Source organism: Acanthisitta chloris, unplaced genomic scaffold (assembly GCF_000695815.1).
Source record: "Acanthisitta chloris isolate BGI_N310 unplaced genomic scaffold, ASM69581v1 scaffold1735, whole genome shotgun sequence".
NCBI classification, from domain to species: domain Eukaryota; kingdom Metazoa; phylum Chordata; class Aves; order Passeriformes; family Acanthisittidae; genus Acanthisitta; species Acanthisitta chloris.
In genome coordinates, this window is record NW_008672964.1 from 25,973 (window position 1) to 42,046 (window position 16,074).

General features: G+C 40.5%; 1 protein-coding gene across 1 annotated transcript in view; it reads right to left on the bottom strand.

Moving 5' to 3' along the window:
• The window catches only part of LOC103802253 (contactin-associated protein-like 5), a gene marked incomplete at its 5' end in the record, with an annotated part of 207,327 nt that overhangs the window by 14,564 nt on the left and 176,689 nt on the right, over positions 1-16,074 (bottom strand). Inside the window, 2 exons of the mRNA XM_009074706.1 lie at positions 2,217-2,301; positions 3,814-3,944. Of these exons, the coding sequence (XP_009072954.1) occupies positions 2,217-2,301; positions 3,814-3,944 (216 nt within the window). The remainder of the gene's footprint in view (positions 1-2,216; positions 2,302-3,813; positions 3,945-16,074) is intronic.

Here is a 16,074-nt window from a genome sequence, read left to right on the forward strand (position 1 = left end):
CCTCTTGATACAACAAGGCAATACCCTTGATACTGCAGCAGTAGGAATTTGTTAGTTTTGGGTTGGGTTTGTTGGGTTTTTTTCCAGCATTGGATAGTGTGCAACTTGAGCAACTTTGGAGAAGATACAAAATTGGGAAAAGCAGATGGTACACTAGATAGTTGTGCAACCATTCAGATGGACACTGAAAAGCTAGAGGAGTGGAAAATGGGAATCTCAAGAAGTGCAACAAAGGAAATGTAAAGATCTGCACTTAGGTTAGAAATAACTCCATCCATCAAGGCTGCTTGGGGCTGACCAGCTGGAAAGCAGCTTTGCAGAGAAAGACATGGAGGTGCTGGACCACGAGACAGAAATGTGCCACTGCAGCAAAGGCAGGCAGCAGCATCCTGGCATCCAGGGTTGCCTTGGGAAGAGCATTGCCACCAGACAGAAGATGATCCTTCCCCCACACTCTGCAAGAGTGCATCACTACTGGAGTGCTGGGTCCACTTACGGACTCCCCTGAGGAAAAAAGACATGGACTTATTGAAGCCAGTCCAGAAAAAGGCTGCAAAGATGATTAAGGGATGGACCATCTCTCATACAAAGGCAGGATTGATAGATCTGGGACTGTTTATCCTGGAGGGAGAAGACTGACGGGGATCTGTGATTTTGTGAGGGCACAGGGACTCTACTCAGCACAGCTACTGCTGTGGGATAAAACCTGGAAAATGAAATCCTGACACAGAATAAAATGTTTACAGAAATTCACTTAACATATGAAGAAGAAACAGAAATTAGGGCTAGGCTAGAATTAAAGTGACTTGCTGGGATGAATTGTGTGAATCCTGGTACAGCAACAGGATCTGGATGGTCAAGTTTATGGCTTTAGTGTCATTACAGAGTATGAACTATTGCTATTACTATTACTAAAGCAAAATGCCAATAAACTTTGGGGCAGGAAAGAAATTAACAGAAGGAGACAAGTTGGTGGTGTTCAGTGGAATTGAATGCCAAACCTCTAGAGATACATCTGGGCTTTTTGGCTTTGCAGCAGCTTGTACTTGTGAAGTCAATCATGTTTTTGTGACTAAATCTAGTTTATCATCATAATGCTGAGCTGCACCATGTCAGCTTGCTGGCTACATTTTTTAAGGTCTTTGTGCTATATTCTATCCTGCTGGTTAGAAAAGCCTTGGTCTATTGATTTGGTGTATATAGCTGGAGCTTCAGGTAGAGGTCATGATGAGCAAGGTTCTTTTGGATTTTCAGCACTACAGCTGACTGCTGACAAAATGAGAATTTTAGCTCAGCTCTGACTTGGGCTGAGAAGTCTAAGGTCCCCAAAGGCTTGGAAGATTGCTGCATTCTGAACAAATATTAAATATAAATAAGAGGAAATTCAGTTCCTGCTATTAATCTACTTAAAGCGGGATGCAGAATGCATTATTGTCACTATATGCAATTACATTGCACAAGTAGACACAAAAGGAGGTCTATAGCTTCTGTCTAGCTTGCCAGTCCCACAGGCCTTGGGTGCTAACAGTGAAACATAAAATCATAATAGTGAAACAGGTATCAGGCTTCATATGGAAATCCAATTTGAACAAAGGATTGAAATGTCTATAATCAAAAAAGCATTCAATTTTACTGGGCACAAAGAAGACTCTCATATAAAAGTAATATAACATACAAAACAGGAGTTCTATTTTCCAAATTTCAGCCAGAGTTTTCCTGCTCTATTAATGGCTTTGTAGTGTGGAGGGGTAAAGATCAAGACAGTTCACGCACAGAACATGCTGAGTTGCGGCCTCAGTGCTATATGTAATATAAATATTCCTAGCAGAATTCAAATGGAAAAAGACTGGGAGTGAAAGGCTCACTGTGCTATTCTTATCGTTAGGAAACAGAAATGGCTGGAGAGGAGCAAGCTGCAGTCAGCAAAATGGTATCATTAGGCCACAATGCTGCCCTATGCAGCCACACAGGCAGTATGAATCACTTTACTGGAGGCAGCAGTGGGAGAAGTTAATATTGCTATCAGTGCAAACAAGTAAAGCTGCCAAATTTTTGCATTGATGAGATATATAAATAGGAGTACTGGAAGCTTAGGCCAACTCTTGCAGCAAAACTATCCAAACAAACCCCAATCCTATTAAAAACCCAACACACAGCACAGGTTAATTCCAGCACTGAACAACTGATGAATCAGGAATATTTTTAGTAGAACCTACCTGTGACCTTGCCCAAGGTGAGTGATTTAATGGCCTTAAAATCAATCTCAGAAAAGTTGTGTTTGAGTTTGAGAACTTGATCAACCTGGAAGAGGTCAATAAAATTACTTCATTACAACAGCATTTAGACACCCCGAGATCTCACCATACTGCAAACTTTAGGAAAACTCTCAACTGCAAATCAGTTAATTCTGCCCCCAAGCGTGATTCAGTTTCTAAAGATAGTAAAGTGAATGTGCTTTGATTTGAGCATGAGAAGCTGAAAGGTACACCAGAACAGTCATATAAAGAGCTTTGAAGAAACTTCCCCTGTAGAAAAGCTTAAAATGTTTGACACTGAAATCCCTCTGCTTCCCAAAATCCATGTCTAGTCACTTCAGAATACAGTCAAAGGAGGCCTCTCTAGAAACACCTTGTGAAGAATTAGTTCTGCACAGAAGAAAACCACAGAGCAGCAGACAATAGAATACTGGTACTTGAGGAAAACCCTGGCTTTTAGCATAACTCTCCTTCTTAGATATCCAGGCCTAGCCACCTGAGTTGTGTGCTAACTGTGCTATCATTTTACCACCCAGACACAGAAACTGTAGAGGAAAGAAAAACAATGGCACTCTGTGTGTTTCCCTCTTCTCCTCATTCTGTTCCTTAGGACATGACTTCTCTGTAGACCCTGTCACCCTTCCCTGTTAAATGACTGTCAACCAGATCTAGCCAATTTGTTTTGCAATAGAAACTGCTATAATTAGCCTTAGAATGAAAGCAGAAGGAGCAGCAACATGGCCCACTTCTCCCCGCCTTGGAAAAACATGTAATGCAGGGAAATAAGGCAGACAGGGATTCTTGCCTCCCATGAGGTTGTCACATTCAGCAAGACTTGCTTCTGGCAAAGGGACAGGGCATTGTCATGCTCATGGTTATGGCACTCTGCATTCCCTCAGCTTTTCCTTTCCTGTGAGAGGATGAGGCAGCTGGGGTCACATTCTCCCTTGGGACACATACCCTAAATGAAATTATATTCCCAGGTGCTCATTCCTCGGGAGTTTTTCTCCCTTTCACAGATTTTTAATGATTCATACTGTGTGCTTCCTCAGAGACTACAGGTCACACAGACATCCCTAAGTCCCAGAACCACTCAAATGGTCCAGATGCATTTCTGGCCAAAGGCATTTCCTAATTCACATAGTGTCAGAACAAAGAAAGGATCCCTCAAGAGAAAATGCCACTGTTGGGCACTCTTTGATGCAGGGTCTGGGTGGAGCTTTGCTCTAAGCTTTGCTCTGCTGTATCAGCTTCGGTTGCACTAGATCAGTGTGAAACCTTTGCCTCCTGCTGGTAATCAGACATTGAAATCAGTGAGATTGATTCACAGAATTGTTGAATCATAGAATGGCTTGGGTTGGAAGGGATCCTAAAGACCATCTAGTTCCAACCCCACTGCTGTGGACAGGAACACTTACCACTAGATCAGGTTGCTCAGAGCCCTGTTCAGCCTGGCCTTGAAGACTTTCAGGGATGGGGCATCCACTTCTCTGGGCAACCTATGCCAGTATTTGTGGCATGAAGTATTATTTAACACTCAGCATAAGCCATGGAATACCTGAATGACGAGCTCTCTGCCTTCTCTGTTAATCTTCACGTGGTGCAGCTCTCGGTTGGCAAAATTTCCAGAGTCAATGGTGAAAATGAGGAGTCCATCCTTACTCAACTTGTATCGGACCTGTAAACTTCCTTAAAAGCAAAACAAAATTCTAAGCATAAAACCTGTGTCAATAATGAAATACCATTCAATACCTTTAGACAACTTATAACTCATTTTCTTTTTATTGCAATGGAGTAACAAGGTTAAAAAGTCAAGAAGAGAAATGAAAGAGTTCAAACTGTAATGAAAAGTGTACAGAAAATAATGCACTGGAAGAGTTTTCCTTCCTACTAGGCTAACAAACTCTGCTATGGAGAAATGTAACTTAATGAGTAACTAAGTATATCAAAGGCAAATGTGTGTCTGTCTGCAGGTCAGACATTGAGCACTGCGACAGACGTAGATCTCCACTAGTCTGTGAGGACAGCTTCCAGCAGAGGGCACGCAGGGCTGGCACTGCTCTATCAAACTATATTGCTGGATTTTACTATTCCTTTTCATCCAGATGTAACAGACAATGCAGAAGACAGTGAAAACTGTGAGAATTATAACTTAATTTCAAACATTTAGAGACCTAGTACTTACATTATCATTTATATGTAAAAAAAAAGTATTTTTACTTTGGATTCTAATATATTTGAAGGAATTAATGTAAATAATATAAAAATGAATGCCAAACATTTCATTCGATCTTTGTGAGTTCTGATAATAACAGTCATAACCATAACAAACCAAAATGCACAAGAAAACAAGGAATCCAACATGAATTTTAATGCTTCAACAAATGACTACAGAGAATACACACACACACACACATATATATATATATACAAAAACACAGAGGTATATATAGCATAAATATGCAATCTAAAAGGGAAATAATATATTCTGATAAAACCTTTCAAACTTACGGTTCTGAGAATTATGTAACAGTAAGAGAAAACATCTGAAATTTTTGAACTCTTTTTACACATAAGCAACAAAAATGCACTGAAAAACAGGGCTACCATAAAGTCAAAAAGCTTTTCTGGGGCCACTTTATTACTGTCTCCAAAGACAAAATGAATGCTGACAGCACCAAAATGCTGAGGAAAGGGTCCTGCATTTATTCCCTGTTCTGAAAATCATCATAAAACCTACCTCACTCCATTCTAGCACTTCTGTTAGCACAAGTTCAAACTACTTCAGGTATCACCAGATTTTGCAGAAAGGTACAGGCAAACATTACCTATGCTGGATGACACACATTGACTGCCTGTTTGTCACTGAAGGATGTGTCTGCATTGTTTTAGCTCCAGGACTGGGTTCAGTGTTTGCAGAGGCAATGCTTGGGTACACATGGCCATGCAGCACTGTGCCAGAGAAGCCCATTGCACACCTGCACAGCACAAGCTGCTGCAGATGTGTAGTGCACTGCTATGTTATTCAGAAGAACCTCTAATCCCACAAGCACATTAAACAGTCTGGCTGTCTCATGAGGGGAATGAACAGCCCTGCCTGCCTCCTGTGTTCAGCTGTATTAATGCTGCAAGATGCCTTGCAGGTCTAGAGCTACTGAGAAAAGACATTGGGCAATTCTTCACTACATAGTGTGGATGTACTTGCTTCCTTCAACCTTCCAAGACCTCACCCAGTAAAGTCAGCTCCGTTGTCCTACAAGACACTGTAAAACCACTTTATAATAGCTTAAAACAAGGTATAAGTTTCCTGCAGGGAAGGAATTTTGCCACCTCTACACACTTCACAGTGACATTAGTAGTACTTCCAGGTAGGATTCCTAGCCTAGTTAAGATCATCCCCTCCTCCTTTGCCCTCACCAGGATGTTTGGCTCCTAAGAGCTGCACTTTTACAAAATTTTTACAGAGTTCAGTATATCCCAGGTAAGCACTGACACTCTTTGACATTTGGAAGATAGGCAAAAAAGCTTCCAAAATTGAGAGGGTAAATGGGAACCAACTACTAGGATGAAGGCTTTTTAGCTGATTGAGAGGGCTGCTGGATCAGGTGAGTTTTTAAAGTGAAAATAAAAAAAAAAAAGGGGGATAAAAGGCGTTTACTTTTTCACACATAGTTATGGACATTAGAGGGGAATTTGTGAAGGTCAGTAAAAACTGCTAAATTATTCAGTGTGATATTATTTGATCCTGATTCAGCTGCCCCAAATCATACTGCAAAGCTCCCAGCCCTCACTGCATAGTGAGGGCAAGGAGCTACTGTCTATTACCATTAATGTCACACTCACAGGTCCAAACTTAAATCACAATCACATTTTCTGCTGCTGAATGGAAGTTGCATCAACAGGAATTAACAGTGTAAACATCTTACAATCACTTACTGTAGAAACACATGAGAAAAGAAACCAAAGTGCAAGGAAGTTAGGGGACCTTCTTCAGAAAAATGGAAATGTTACCTGACCCTGTACACCACAGCTGAGACGACCACACAGAATAACCTGAAACTAAAATGCGATAGTGTAACAGGTTGGTCCAAACTAAAAATCATATCCCAGCAGAAATAATTTATAGGCTGCCTCTTACCTAGAGCCTTTGAAAGGGGAGTAAAGCAAAAAATGGAACAAGGGCTAGGTTTGGTTCATGACCCTGGTTTGTAAATGTGAAAAAAGTTTTCTGCTCCTATTGCTATGAACACACATATATACAAAATACAAATGGTGATCAACAATAGCAACCAGCACATCTGTGTTCAAACAGAGCCAGCAAGAAATGCAGTCTATCTAGGCTCTCAGCTGCCACAAACAAGGATTTACTCATTGACTTTGTCTCAGAAGCACTGATTTTAAACCAGAAACTACTATTGAATTCAAGTTGCCTGGGGTCAAATTTGCATTAATACAAACCACAAGTACATGGGCTCATCTCTCAAGAGGTGTTCTGGAATTTGCACTATTGTAGCCAAGAACTGATTTTGCCTTGCATTCAGTATCAAAACTTCTTCTGTTTTCACATTACACGTATAATTTGTCTGGCAGATTACATTGCCATTTTGCTACTTGACAGGCAAAATAAATGGATTATTAATTAGGATTATTATTAAGATTTTTTTTCCCTCTGAATTTTGATTATCTGGTCCACTGACTTTCTCCACCACATCAGCCCAGTGTCACTAACTGCAAATAAAAATCTGTGCATAAACCAGCTCTGTTCTCCCTATTCTCTATTCTCTCTCTTCTATTTTGCATCATTTTGGTCTCACAATAGGGTTTCACACTAATCATGAGCAGTGTAATTTCTGGTAGTCTTGTTGTAGTCATTCCTGTCATCCTCTTTTCAGCTCCCCATGTCTGAGCATGCACACCTGGAGTGTCATAATGCTCAAGCAATGCACTGCCTGTTGTGTTCCTTCTATAATGTATGTGGAATTGCTGAAGGCAATTTCTATTAAGTCAATAAAAAAGGGAGGGAAAGGAAAAGAGACACATCATGCTTTCGGCCTTGGGCTGGAAAATTTTACTGGGCATATTACCCCAGCAGTGTTAGGTAAGAGTAGATTCATACTTGATTATTGTAGTCATCCATCCCCTTCAGCTTCAAATTCTGCAGACTGCAGATCAGGATAGAGATGCTGTGCTAGCTCCAGAACAGCCTGAGAGAGGAGCAGGCTCAGTTCAGCCACAGTGTTACCGAACACAGCATGGCTTCTTTTTATGACTTCTTGGGGAAATGATTCCACATGGCCTGCCATGCTACTGTGATGAGACCACTGCCAGTATCAAAGCTGGCTTGCTACACATTGCTGTGGCCTTCAATCTGCAAGCAGTAGTAGTACAATCCATGACTATAGGATTGAATGACATCTCTCCGATGATATCAGTTACAGAGCCATTTGAACAGGATTCCTGGGGTTCTCTTGTGCAGAGGAAAGTCCTGGAAACTGATACCAAAGGGCAGTATTTATGCCATCCCATGCTGGTGACTAGGTTGGGGGTGGCTTTTCTGCAACAAAACGCTCCCAGGACTCTCTTTCAATGATGATGGAGGCCATCGCTAGTACTTGCTAGCAGAACACTAATGATCAGTGTCAGCATAACGAACCTCCAGGCAGCTGCAGGAATAGCATGGTGCCTTCAAACTGCTTCTATCTTTTTCACCAGGACAAGCTGCTACAGCAGCTCTTAAGTCTAGTGGTAATAAGGACATAAAACTGGTTAGAGATTTCAAAGCGTTCAGCCTGAAGAGCAAAAAAACCTTCCCAGACTGCACAGTTTATAGAAATACCTTGGCCATGATGATACATATTCTATGTCCCAAACCTTTGCTGACTGAACATGCCAACAGAAGATCTGTCTTTATTCTGTGTCTACAACAATGCCTGAGTGGAATGTCAGAAACATCTGGTGGCTTTGTGGCCTATGTGCACCAACTTTACATTCATTCTGGACAGCCAAAATTTGTGTTGAAAATCAAATAGTAATTTTTAAATCATCATCTAGGAAAAGGAGCATTGGAAAACATTACAGAGAGTGTTTTAGCTCAGGAAAAGGCTACCTGGTTTGAAAGAGCTCACCTAGTGCTAGATATTTGGCAAAAAGATTAAAGAAGGTTTGCAGAAAAGATAAATGGATTACAGGAATTTAGTCTATAAATCCATCATTCATAGTTAAAGTTCTTGTCACACATGCCACCAGAACCACAGGTCTTGTGTCATCTAGTCTTGAAGAACCAAGCAGCAAGGAAGGGAATGGCATGCCCTTGAAGTCTGAGACTTCTCTGCAGGACCTTCATTTACAGAAGCTGGTTTTAAATGAGCCCAGATTGAACCCAACAACTCTTTCCAACTTCAGTAGGACTTTTTAATGACTTAAACTGGCTGGAGCAGCTGGCAAGACATCTTTCACTGCTCACAGAAGCTGAGGTTAATTCAGGAAGCATATGTGGGTGGCACATATAAAACATACAAATTTATCACCATCATGTAACATCAGGAAAAATCATTTAAATCAGGGTAGCTGACAGCTCTGATTTGGGGGAAATGTGTGTGTATTAAATAGTGAAACGCTGCATAAGGAAAAAGGCCTTGGACTACCCCTGCTTGTCTTGTTGCCTCAGGGGTACACAGAATAATAGGAGTTCAGGACCAACAGAACTTCTTACAGCTGTCTCAAACCAGCAATCACCGTTGTCAGACTGCAAGACGTTAACTACACCACCACATGTGCCCTCCACACTCACCCAAGCTACAGCTGAAAGAGAAAATAATTAAGGAAAGCACCAATTAAACGCAGGGTGGAATATATTATTGCTATTATGAAAAAAAATAAAAATAAAGTGTTGAGCTCAGAAAGCCATTTGCAGCTCATAAGGTATAAATGTTCATTCATTCCACATTGAAGAACAGCACAGGACAGTTTTCAGTTGTCTCTACCACAAAATGTCACTCTGGCAACTTGCACAGCTTCAGTGTGGTACTGTCCCTCTTCATAGCCTGGATATTTAAAAATGAACCACTGTTTTCTTGGTTTGAAGCAGCTGGCTACGAAACGTGCTCTTTAATCAGCAACTTCTCCCCAGGGATATTTACTCAGTAAATTTACTCTTCAGTGGAAGTGCTGCTGGTTATTCTAAGAACAGAGACCATCTCTTCAGTGTCCAGTGGCATTTAACTAAACAAGTACTTGTACTTTTTTAGGAGGTGACTCTTGCTATTTGTTTTGCATGGAAAAAACAAAAGCAAAACTGTTGAACATGTTTGCTGATATCATTACTCAGCTATTACACTTGCCTAGACAACACTGTTTCACAGGGTTTTAGTGGAAAATCCACCCCTCAGTTTTTTGCAGTCACACATGGTAGTGAAAAAACCAGGTGTTTTTTTGAATGCCTCCCACTCAGTGCTTGAGACATTCAGGACTTAAGGATCATATTCAAGCCATCCTATGTTGAAAAAAAACAACCAACAAGCAAACAGACCAACACTTTCATTTCACATTGCATTTCTTCAACTTAGAGAAAACACCCCCCCAAAAGCAGCCTATCTGGAGGCCCATGACCTCAGTTCACTTTGCAATCCTGCTAGACAGCTGGAGCCAGATTGAGAATGCCATTTAAACAGCAACAAATGTAGCTAGTTCCCTTACTTGGCTGACAAATGTGTTTAACCTTTGTAGACATCTCATTCCCACCAGCCAACAGTTGGTTTAACACAGGCTGACCAGCAATTAACAAGGTACAGGCAGATGCTTCTTGCTCCAAAGGTAGAAAACATTACAAGTCTAGAAAATTACTCAAAAGACCACAGCCACAGAGCTCATCACGCACATACAGAGATACTTAAACACAGAACATATTCCAGTGACTTTAGGGGCAACACTCATCTAAACAACATAGCCCATGTCCATGGTGACATGGCTGGGTCTAAACAGGAATAGGGCTAACCCATAGATGTGGAATACTACTAAACATTACCTCTCCAGTTCATGGGTAAGCATACATAGTGGTGCATTTATGCACCCCAGAGGTGATGGACAAAGCACTGCCACAAGTTGGGATCTACTAGCTTGATGACTGCTGGCAAATTATCTTCCTTCTCCTTGTCTCGGTTTACCCATTGGTAAAACAGATGAATGCTCACATCCTTTCAAAAATGACATGAAACTTCTGGGTGAGGAGCAATTTTTAAAAAAATACTATTAGTCATTGTCATTATCTCTCCATTCTTAGGTACTTCTTTTTGATGAAGGAAGTGCTTACTGTTTATTTTACAAAGTGATGCTATAATAACTATCTTTTTTTTCCCTGAAGGTGATTGAATGTAACAACGAAGGAAAGAGCTAAAGGCATCAGATGCAGCTAAATCTATCTGAAAGTACCTGCTTTCTGATAGTGAGATTTACTCTCACAGAATCACAGAGTATTAGGTGTTGGAAGGGGCGAGGATCATCAAGTCCAACCCTTGGCCTGACGCAGGGCATCCCCAAAAATCATACCATGTGATTCTGTAAAATTTTAATCTATATCCTTCCTACAGATTCTTTGGAATTTTAACAGACTTTCACTTTAATAAAGACTATCATAGAATCATAAAATGGTTTGGGCTTGAAGGGACCCTAAAGATCATCTAGTTCCAACCCCTCTGCTGTGGGCAGGGACATCTTTCATTAGACCGGGTTACTCAAAGCCCCATCCTAGTCTTGAATGCTTTCAGGGACAGAGAGTATCCAAAACTTATCTGGCCAACCTGTTCCACTGACTCAGCACCCCCATAGTGAATTTCTTCCTAACATCTAATCTAAACTACCCTTGTTCAGTCTGAAGCCATTACCCCTTGTCCTGTCACTACATACCCTTGTAAAAAGTCCCTCTCCGGCTTTATTGTAGCCCCACACTAGATACTGGAAGGGGCTCTAAGTTCTCTCCAGAGCCTTCTCTTCTCCAGGCTCAACCTCAGCTCTCTCAGCCTGTCTTCACAGGAGAGGTGCTCCAGCCATTAGATCATCTTTGCAGCCCTCCTCTGGACTCACTCCAACAAGCCCTCCATGTCCTTCCTATGCTGGGGTCCCCAGAGCTGGACACAGTACTCCAGGTGGGACCTCACTAGAGTGGAGTAGAGGGGCAGAATAACCTCCCTCGACCTGTTGGTCACACTGCTTTTGATGCAGCTCTGGATACAGTTGGTTTTCTGGGTTATAAGTGCCCATTGCCAGATCATGTTGAGCTTTGTTAACCAACACTCCCACATCTTTGTCCTCAGGACTGCTTTCAATCCATTCTACATCCAGCCTGTATAAGTGCTTTGAGTTGCCTGGAATCATGTGCTGGACCTCGCACTTTGCTTGTTGAACTTCATGATATGAAATATCTGCGTGATACTATTGGATCTGATGCTTAGATCTCTCCTATCTTCAAACACACACTGGATTCCCTTAGTCTTCTTACACTCAGACATTCAGTAGACTCTATGGTTTGCTCACCTTTGTATGGAGAAGAATTTTGCCAGGTTTTCATCTCACACTGTACTTTTCATTTAAGACTAGCATAGTAGCCAGGCTGGCAGGAAGAGCTTTTATTCTTTACCCAGTGAATGAAATAAAAGGTGTCATCCTATGAATTTTATTCCAAAAGTTCAACCTGGCTTTGCAAATTATGCATTATTGTTAACTGCATGAACAGCTCTCAGGAAAAAAAGACTGAAATCCATGGTTGTGATATACCAAGGAATTCATACCAACCTGCCCACACTGAAATCCTGGCTCACAGTTTCTCTTTTTCCTATAATCTTTCACTTTTGGCATTACAGATACTTGTCCTAGCAAGGACTTGTTTTGTGCTGACCTAACAAATAGGCATTATGTTCAGCAATGAGAACACAGAAAAAGATGGTATGAACAGAAAAAAAAGAAGCAGTCAATTTGAGCACTACATGATGCCTGAGCAGGGGAACAAGCAATAATCTTTTAGACAAAACTAGTAAAAAATAATCATATTCCTCTTCTTAAAGGTCCTTTAAATTCTTAACTCATAACAAAGACAACATAGAATTTTCTGGATTAATGGCTTTCTGAGGTTAATGATGCTTGTTTGTGTTGAGCTCTACAGACACTGCCTGGCTGGTCACGAATCTCTGGGAAATGTGCTGCTCCTCTGATCAGTGAGTCTGTCTAAGGACTGTCTATTTCATCGGTTATGCCTGTCTCTGTGAGTGGAGAAGTTTGATCCTTTATACTCAGTGACCTCTTGATTACAGCAAGCTCTCAAGGGAAATATTAGAGTTTATAACATTGGCAAAGAAGTGACTCATGTTCTTAAGTCATCTAATGGAGAAAATTAGAGTAAGAATGAAACATTTACTTAGTAAAAATCATAGTACAAGAACCATATAATGGTATCATAGTGGTGACCCTAGCAAAATACACGCTTAAACGTGTATACTTTCTGTACTTTACCTTCAAATGAGTACTTCTGCAATCTTTCACAGACCCATAGAATGGTTGAGGTTGTAAGGGATCTCTGGAGGACATGTTATTCAACTTCATCCCACTCAAGATGGGACCCTTGAAGTTGGTTGCCCAGAGCCATGTTCAGATGCCTTTTGAATACCTCCAAGGATTGAGTGAGACTCCACAATTCTCTAGGCAAGATGCGTCAGTGCTCTGTCATCCTCACAGTAAAAAACGTTATCTTATGTTCAGATGAAACCTCATGTGTTTTAGTTTGTGCCCAATGCCTTTTGAGTGGCCTTGCAATGACATCTGCCATTTCTCTCACCACTTGTGGGTACATACTACCAGGGTCCATGGATTTTTATGTATGCCCAGTTTGCCTCATGCCCATTTCCTGATCTGATCCACTTCCACCAAGCATACATCTTCCCTGCTCTAGACTTTTCTCCTGGTCTTGACCTGGGATTCCTGAAGAGCAGTCTCACTTGTAAAGACTAAGACATAAACACCCAATTTCAACAAGCAAGAAGGACAAAGTCACCTTTTCATGATCCAGACAGAATAACTGATACGTTATGGGGAAAAAATAACATGTTAATAGGGATACCACATACAAGATAGAGACAGAGGTTTGCTTGGACCCAGATGGCTCTTCCAAGTATTATCAGCTTGGGCTCTCTGTGGTGTACAAACAGCTATACTGCTCCAAGGCACCATATAAGCCAGTTCTGCCAGACTACAGCTCTCATTACACAGCTCTCTCTGTCCACAACACAGATAAATCTTAAGTAAAAAACACTGAAAAGTTACTGCTGCACATCCTCAGGGCTAAAGGTTTTGGTAAAATGGGTTCTGAAAAGACTCTCATTTCAAAATTATTGAAGAGCACATTATATATATATAATGCATATATATATGCAGCATCTATTCAAACATTAGAACTTGTAACTTTCTATCCTTCTGCTCATCCCTTTCAGGACAGTTCCACAGAAATCCAACAATAAAAATTCCTTTTCAGCTGCAAAATGTGAGCTTGTAACTCAAGTCTTCTAGGAGATAAACACCTCCTCCAAAAAAAAAATGGGAACACACATTTTCTTCCTAGCTGATTATCTGCAGCCAGTGGTCTGGGGTTTTATGCCAGATACCAGTAAGTTCAAAGTCAGTCTGCATATAGGCAAAGCACAGATCAATTATTAACTGCATGTTCAACCTTTCCTGCTCAATGTAATCCAATTACAGTTCCCTTGTTTTTCCCTTGTGGGTCTCCAGAATATCTCTTGACCCTGCAGCATGGCAAAATAATCTTCATGAGTACAAACATGTCCATGAATTCAGCTAATGAGACAGATCTTTCAGTTCTCTCCTCTTGGAAAGCAGAGATAGAGACCTGCCAGAGTCCTTGGCTGAATGTTGTGGCTGCTTTTCCTTTCAAGTTAGTTTTGCACACTTAGAGATTTAGAGTGCCATATGCTAACACAATCATTAAAAAAAATTGGTTTTGAGTGCCAAGTTTGCCTCTTCCATCAGAGACTTTTCAGTGTTGGATTTGAAGTGAAAACTATAATCAGCATTCCTATTTTCTGTGTGCTTACAGCAGGGAAACATCCAAGGACCAGAGATGTTTCTAACCACAGGAGTTTCTCTATTTAGATAAAGAAGTTGATTAGGAGAAATCCTGCTACCCCAATCTTTTCTACTCATGATACCACAGCCAACTTCCCATTTAAGGCAACTGGGGAAAATTTCTTTTACATTTATCATTACCAATCACACTGTCACTGGCCCCTCACTCAGTAAGTAACATAAGATTTCAGGTCTAACTACAACAATTGCTTGAAATTATATTTAGAAGATATATAGTGTTACCTGTCATATGAAATGATTTAATGTCTGTGAACCACAGCTAGACTGGGAACAACCCTCAAGCACTGAGTTGCTTGTCTCCTCCACAAAGCTGTGTCCCACACTTGCCAACATGACTCTTTTCTGGTCCTCATCTGTTAAAAATAACTATACCTGAACCTTGGCACCATTTCCCACTTCAGTCACATAAATTGTGCAGGTTGTTCAATGGCTGCTACAAGTCTGTAAGCCACAAGGTGTTCTCAAAAGGGAAGACAACTGCACTGGCAATAGCATAGCCTAGAGGCTCTTTCTGCCACAGTTAGTTAATGTCCTACTGTACTCACAGTCCAAAACTAAAACTCACAAGGGAACAAAGAAAAAGAACCAGAAATATCACCCCAAAACCCACCCCAGTGTTTCAGTAAGTCCTACTTCCCCAAATTTTTTCGTTTTGCCACATTGAACTTCAGAGTGTACAGCATGAACAGAATCAAAAGATTCTTTGCCTCAAAGCCTAAATTAGATGCTTTGCCACTCTTTACCAACTTGGTTACTGGGAGATGCAGCTCAACACACTTGAAGGCAAAAACAATGAGAATTTTTCAGGCTTTTAACAGAAAGGTTGCTTCTGACTTAGAGACAGGAGATTACAGGGGATTTTGAATTTATTTTAAAAAACCTCAGTACTTTCTCATTGATGATATTTGCTTCTTTTCTTGTAGAGTGTTAATTCATCTTACCTCTATTACAGATTTTGATTTCTTTTCCTATTTACTTTAAAAATCATCTGATTTCAAGACTTATAGGATAGGCAAGTGGATCTGATCCAGGTCCTGCTACTATATGCTGAGTATGAGAGACCTAACAGAAGAGTTACTCAAGTTGTTTTCATTTGTACTTCTTTTTTTGACTGTGCCTTATTCCTTGTCTTTAATCTTTCCTATGCAATTTCAGAGTCTTGCTTTTCAAAAGAAATGGAGAACAGAGCTCACTGTGATGGCAGTAGGTTCCAGATAGGAAGGAAAAAAAAAGACTCACATTGTTTAGTTTCTTATGAGATCAGATAATAAATACAGATAAATTTTCAATCACTCTAGGGTAGTTTGAGATTCTATCTCTCTTCTTTGATGTTGGCTATCTGCCATTTTTCTAGATTAGGAATCATATTGTTTCCATGGAGAAAGCCAACAACACCAAGAATCAAAGACTTGGGAAAACATTTTCTGGACAATATACTTCATAATATTCATATCACATTTGATTACTTGCAGGGGTGGAGGAAGAATGGAGAAAGGAGAAGCACTAACAGTTTTTTCTTAACTTTTTTCTCTCTCATCAATTAGTGTCTTTAGGGATCAAGACAAAAATTATAATACAAGGGTACTGGCAACTTTGTGAAATCATGTAAATGCAAAAATGTACAGTGAAACACTAGCCTGCAAAAGAAAACAATATTTTTATTTTTGCAGTATCT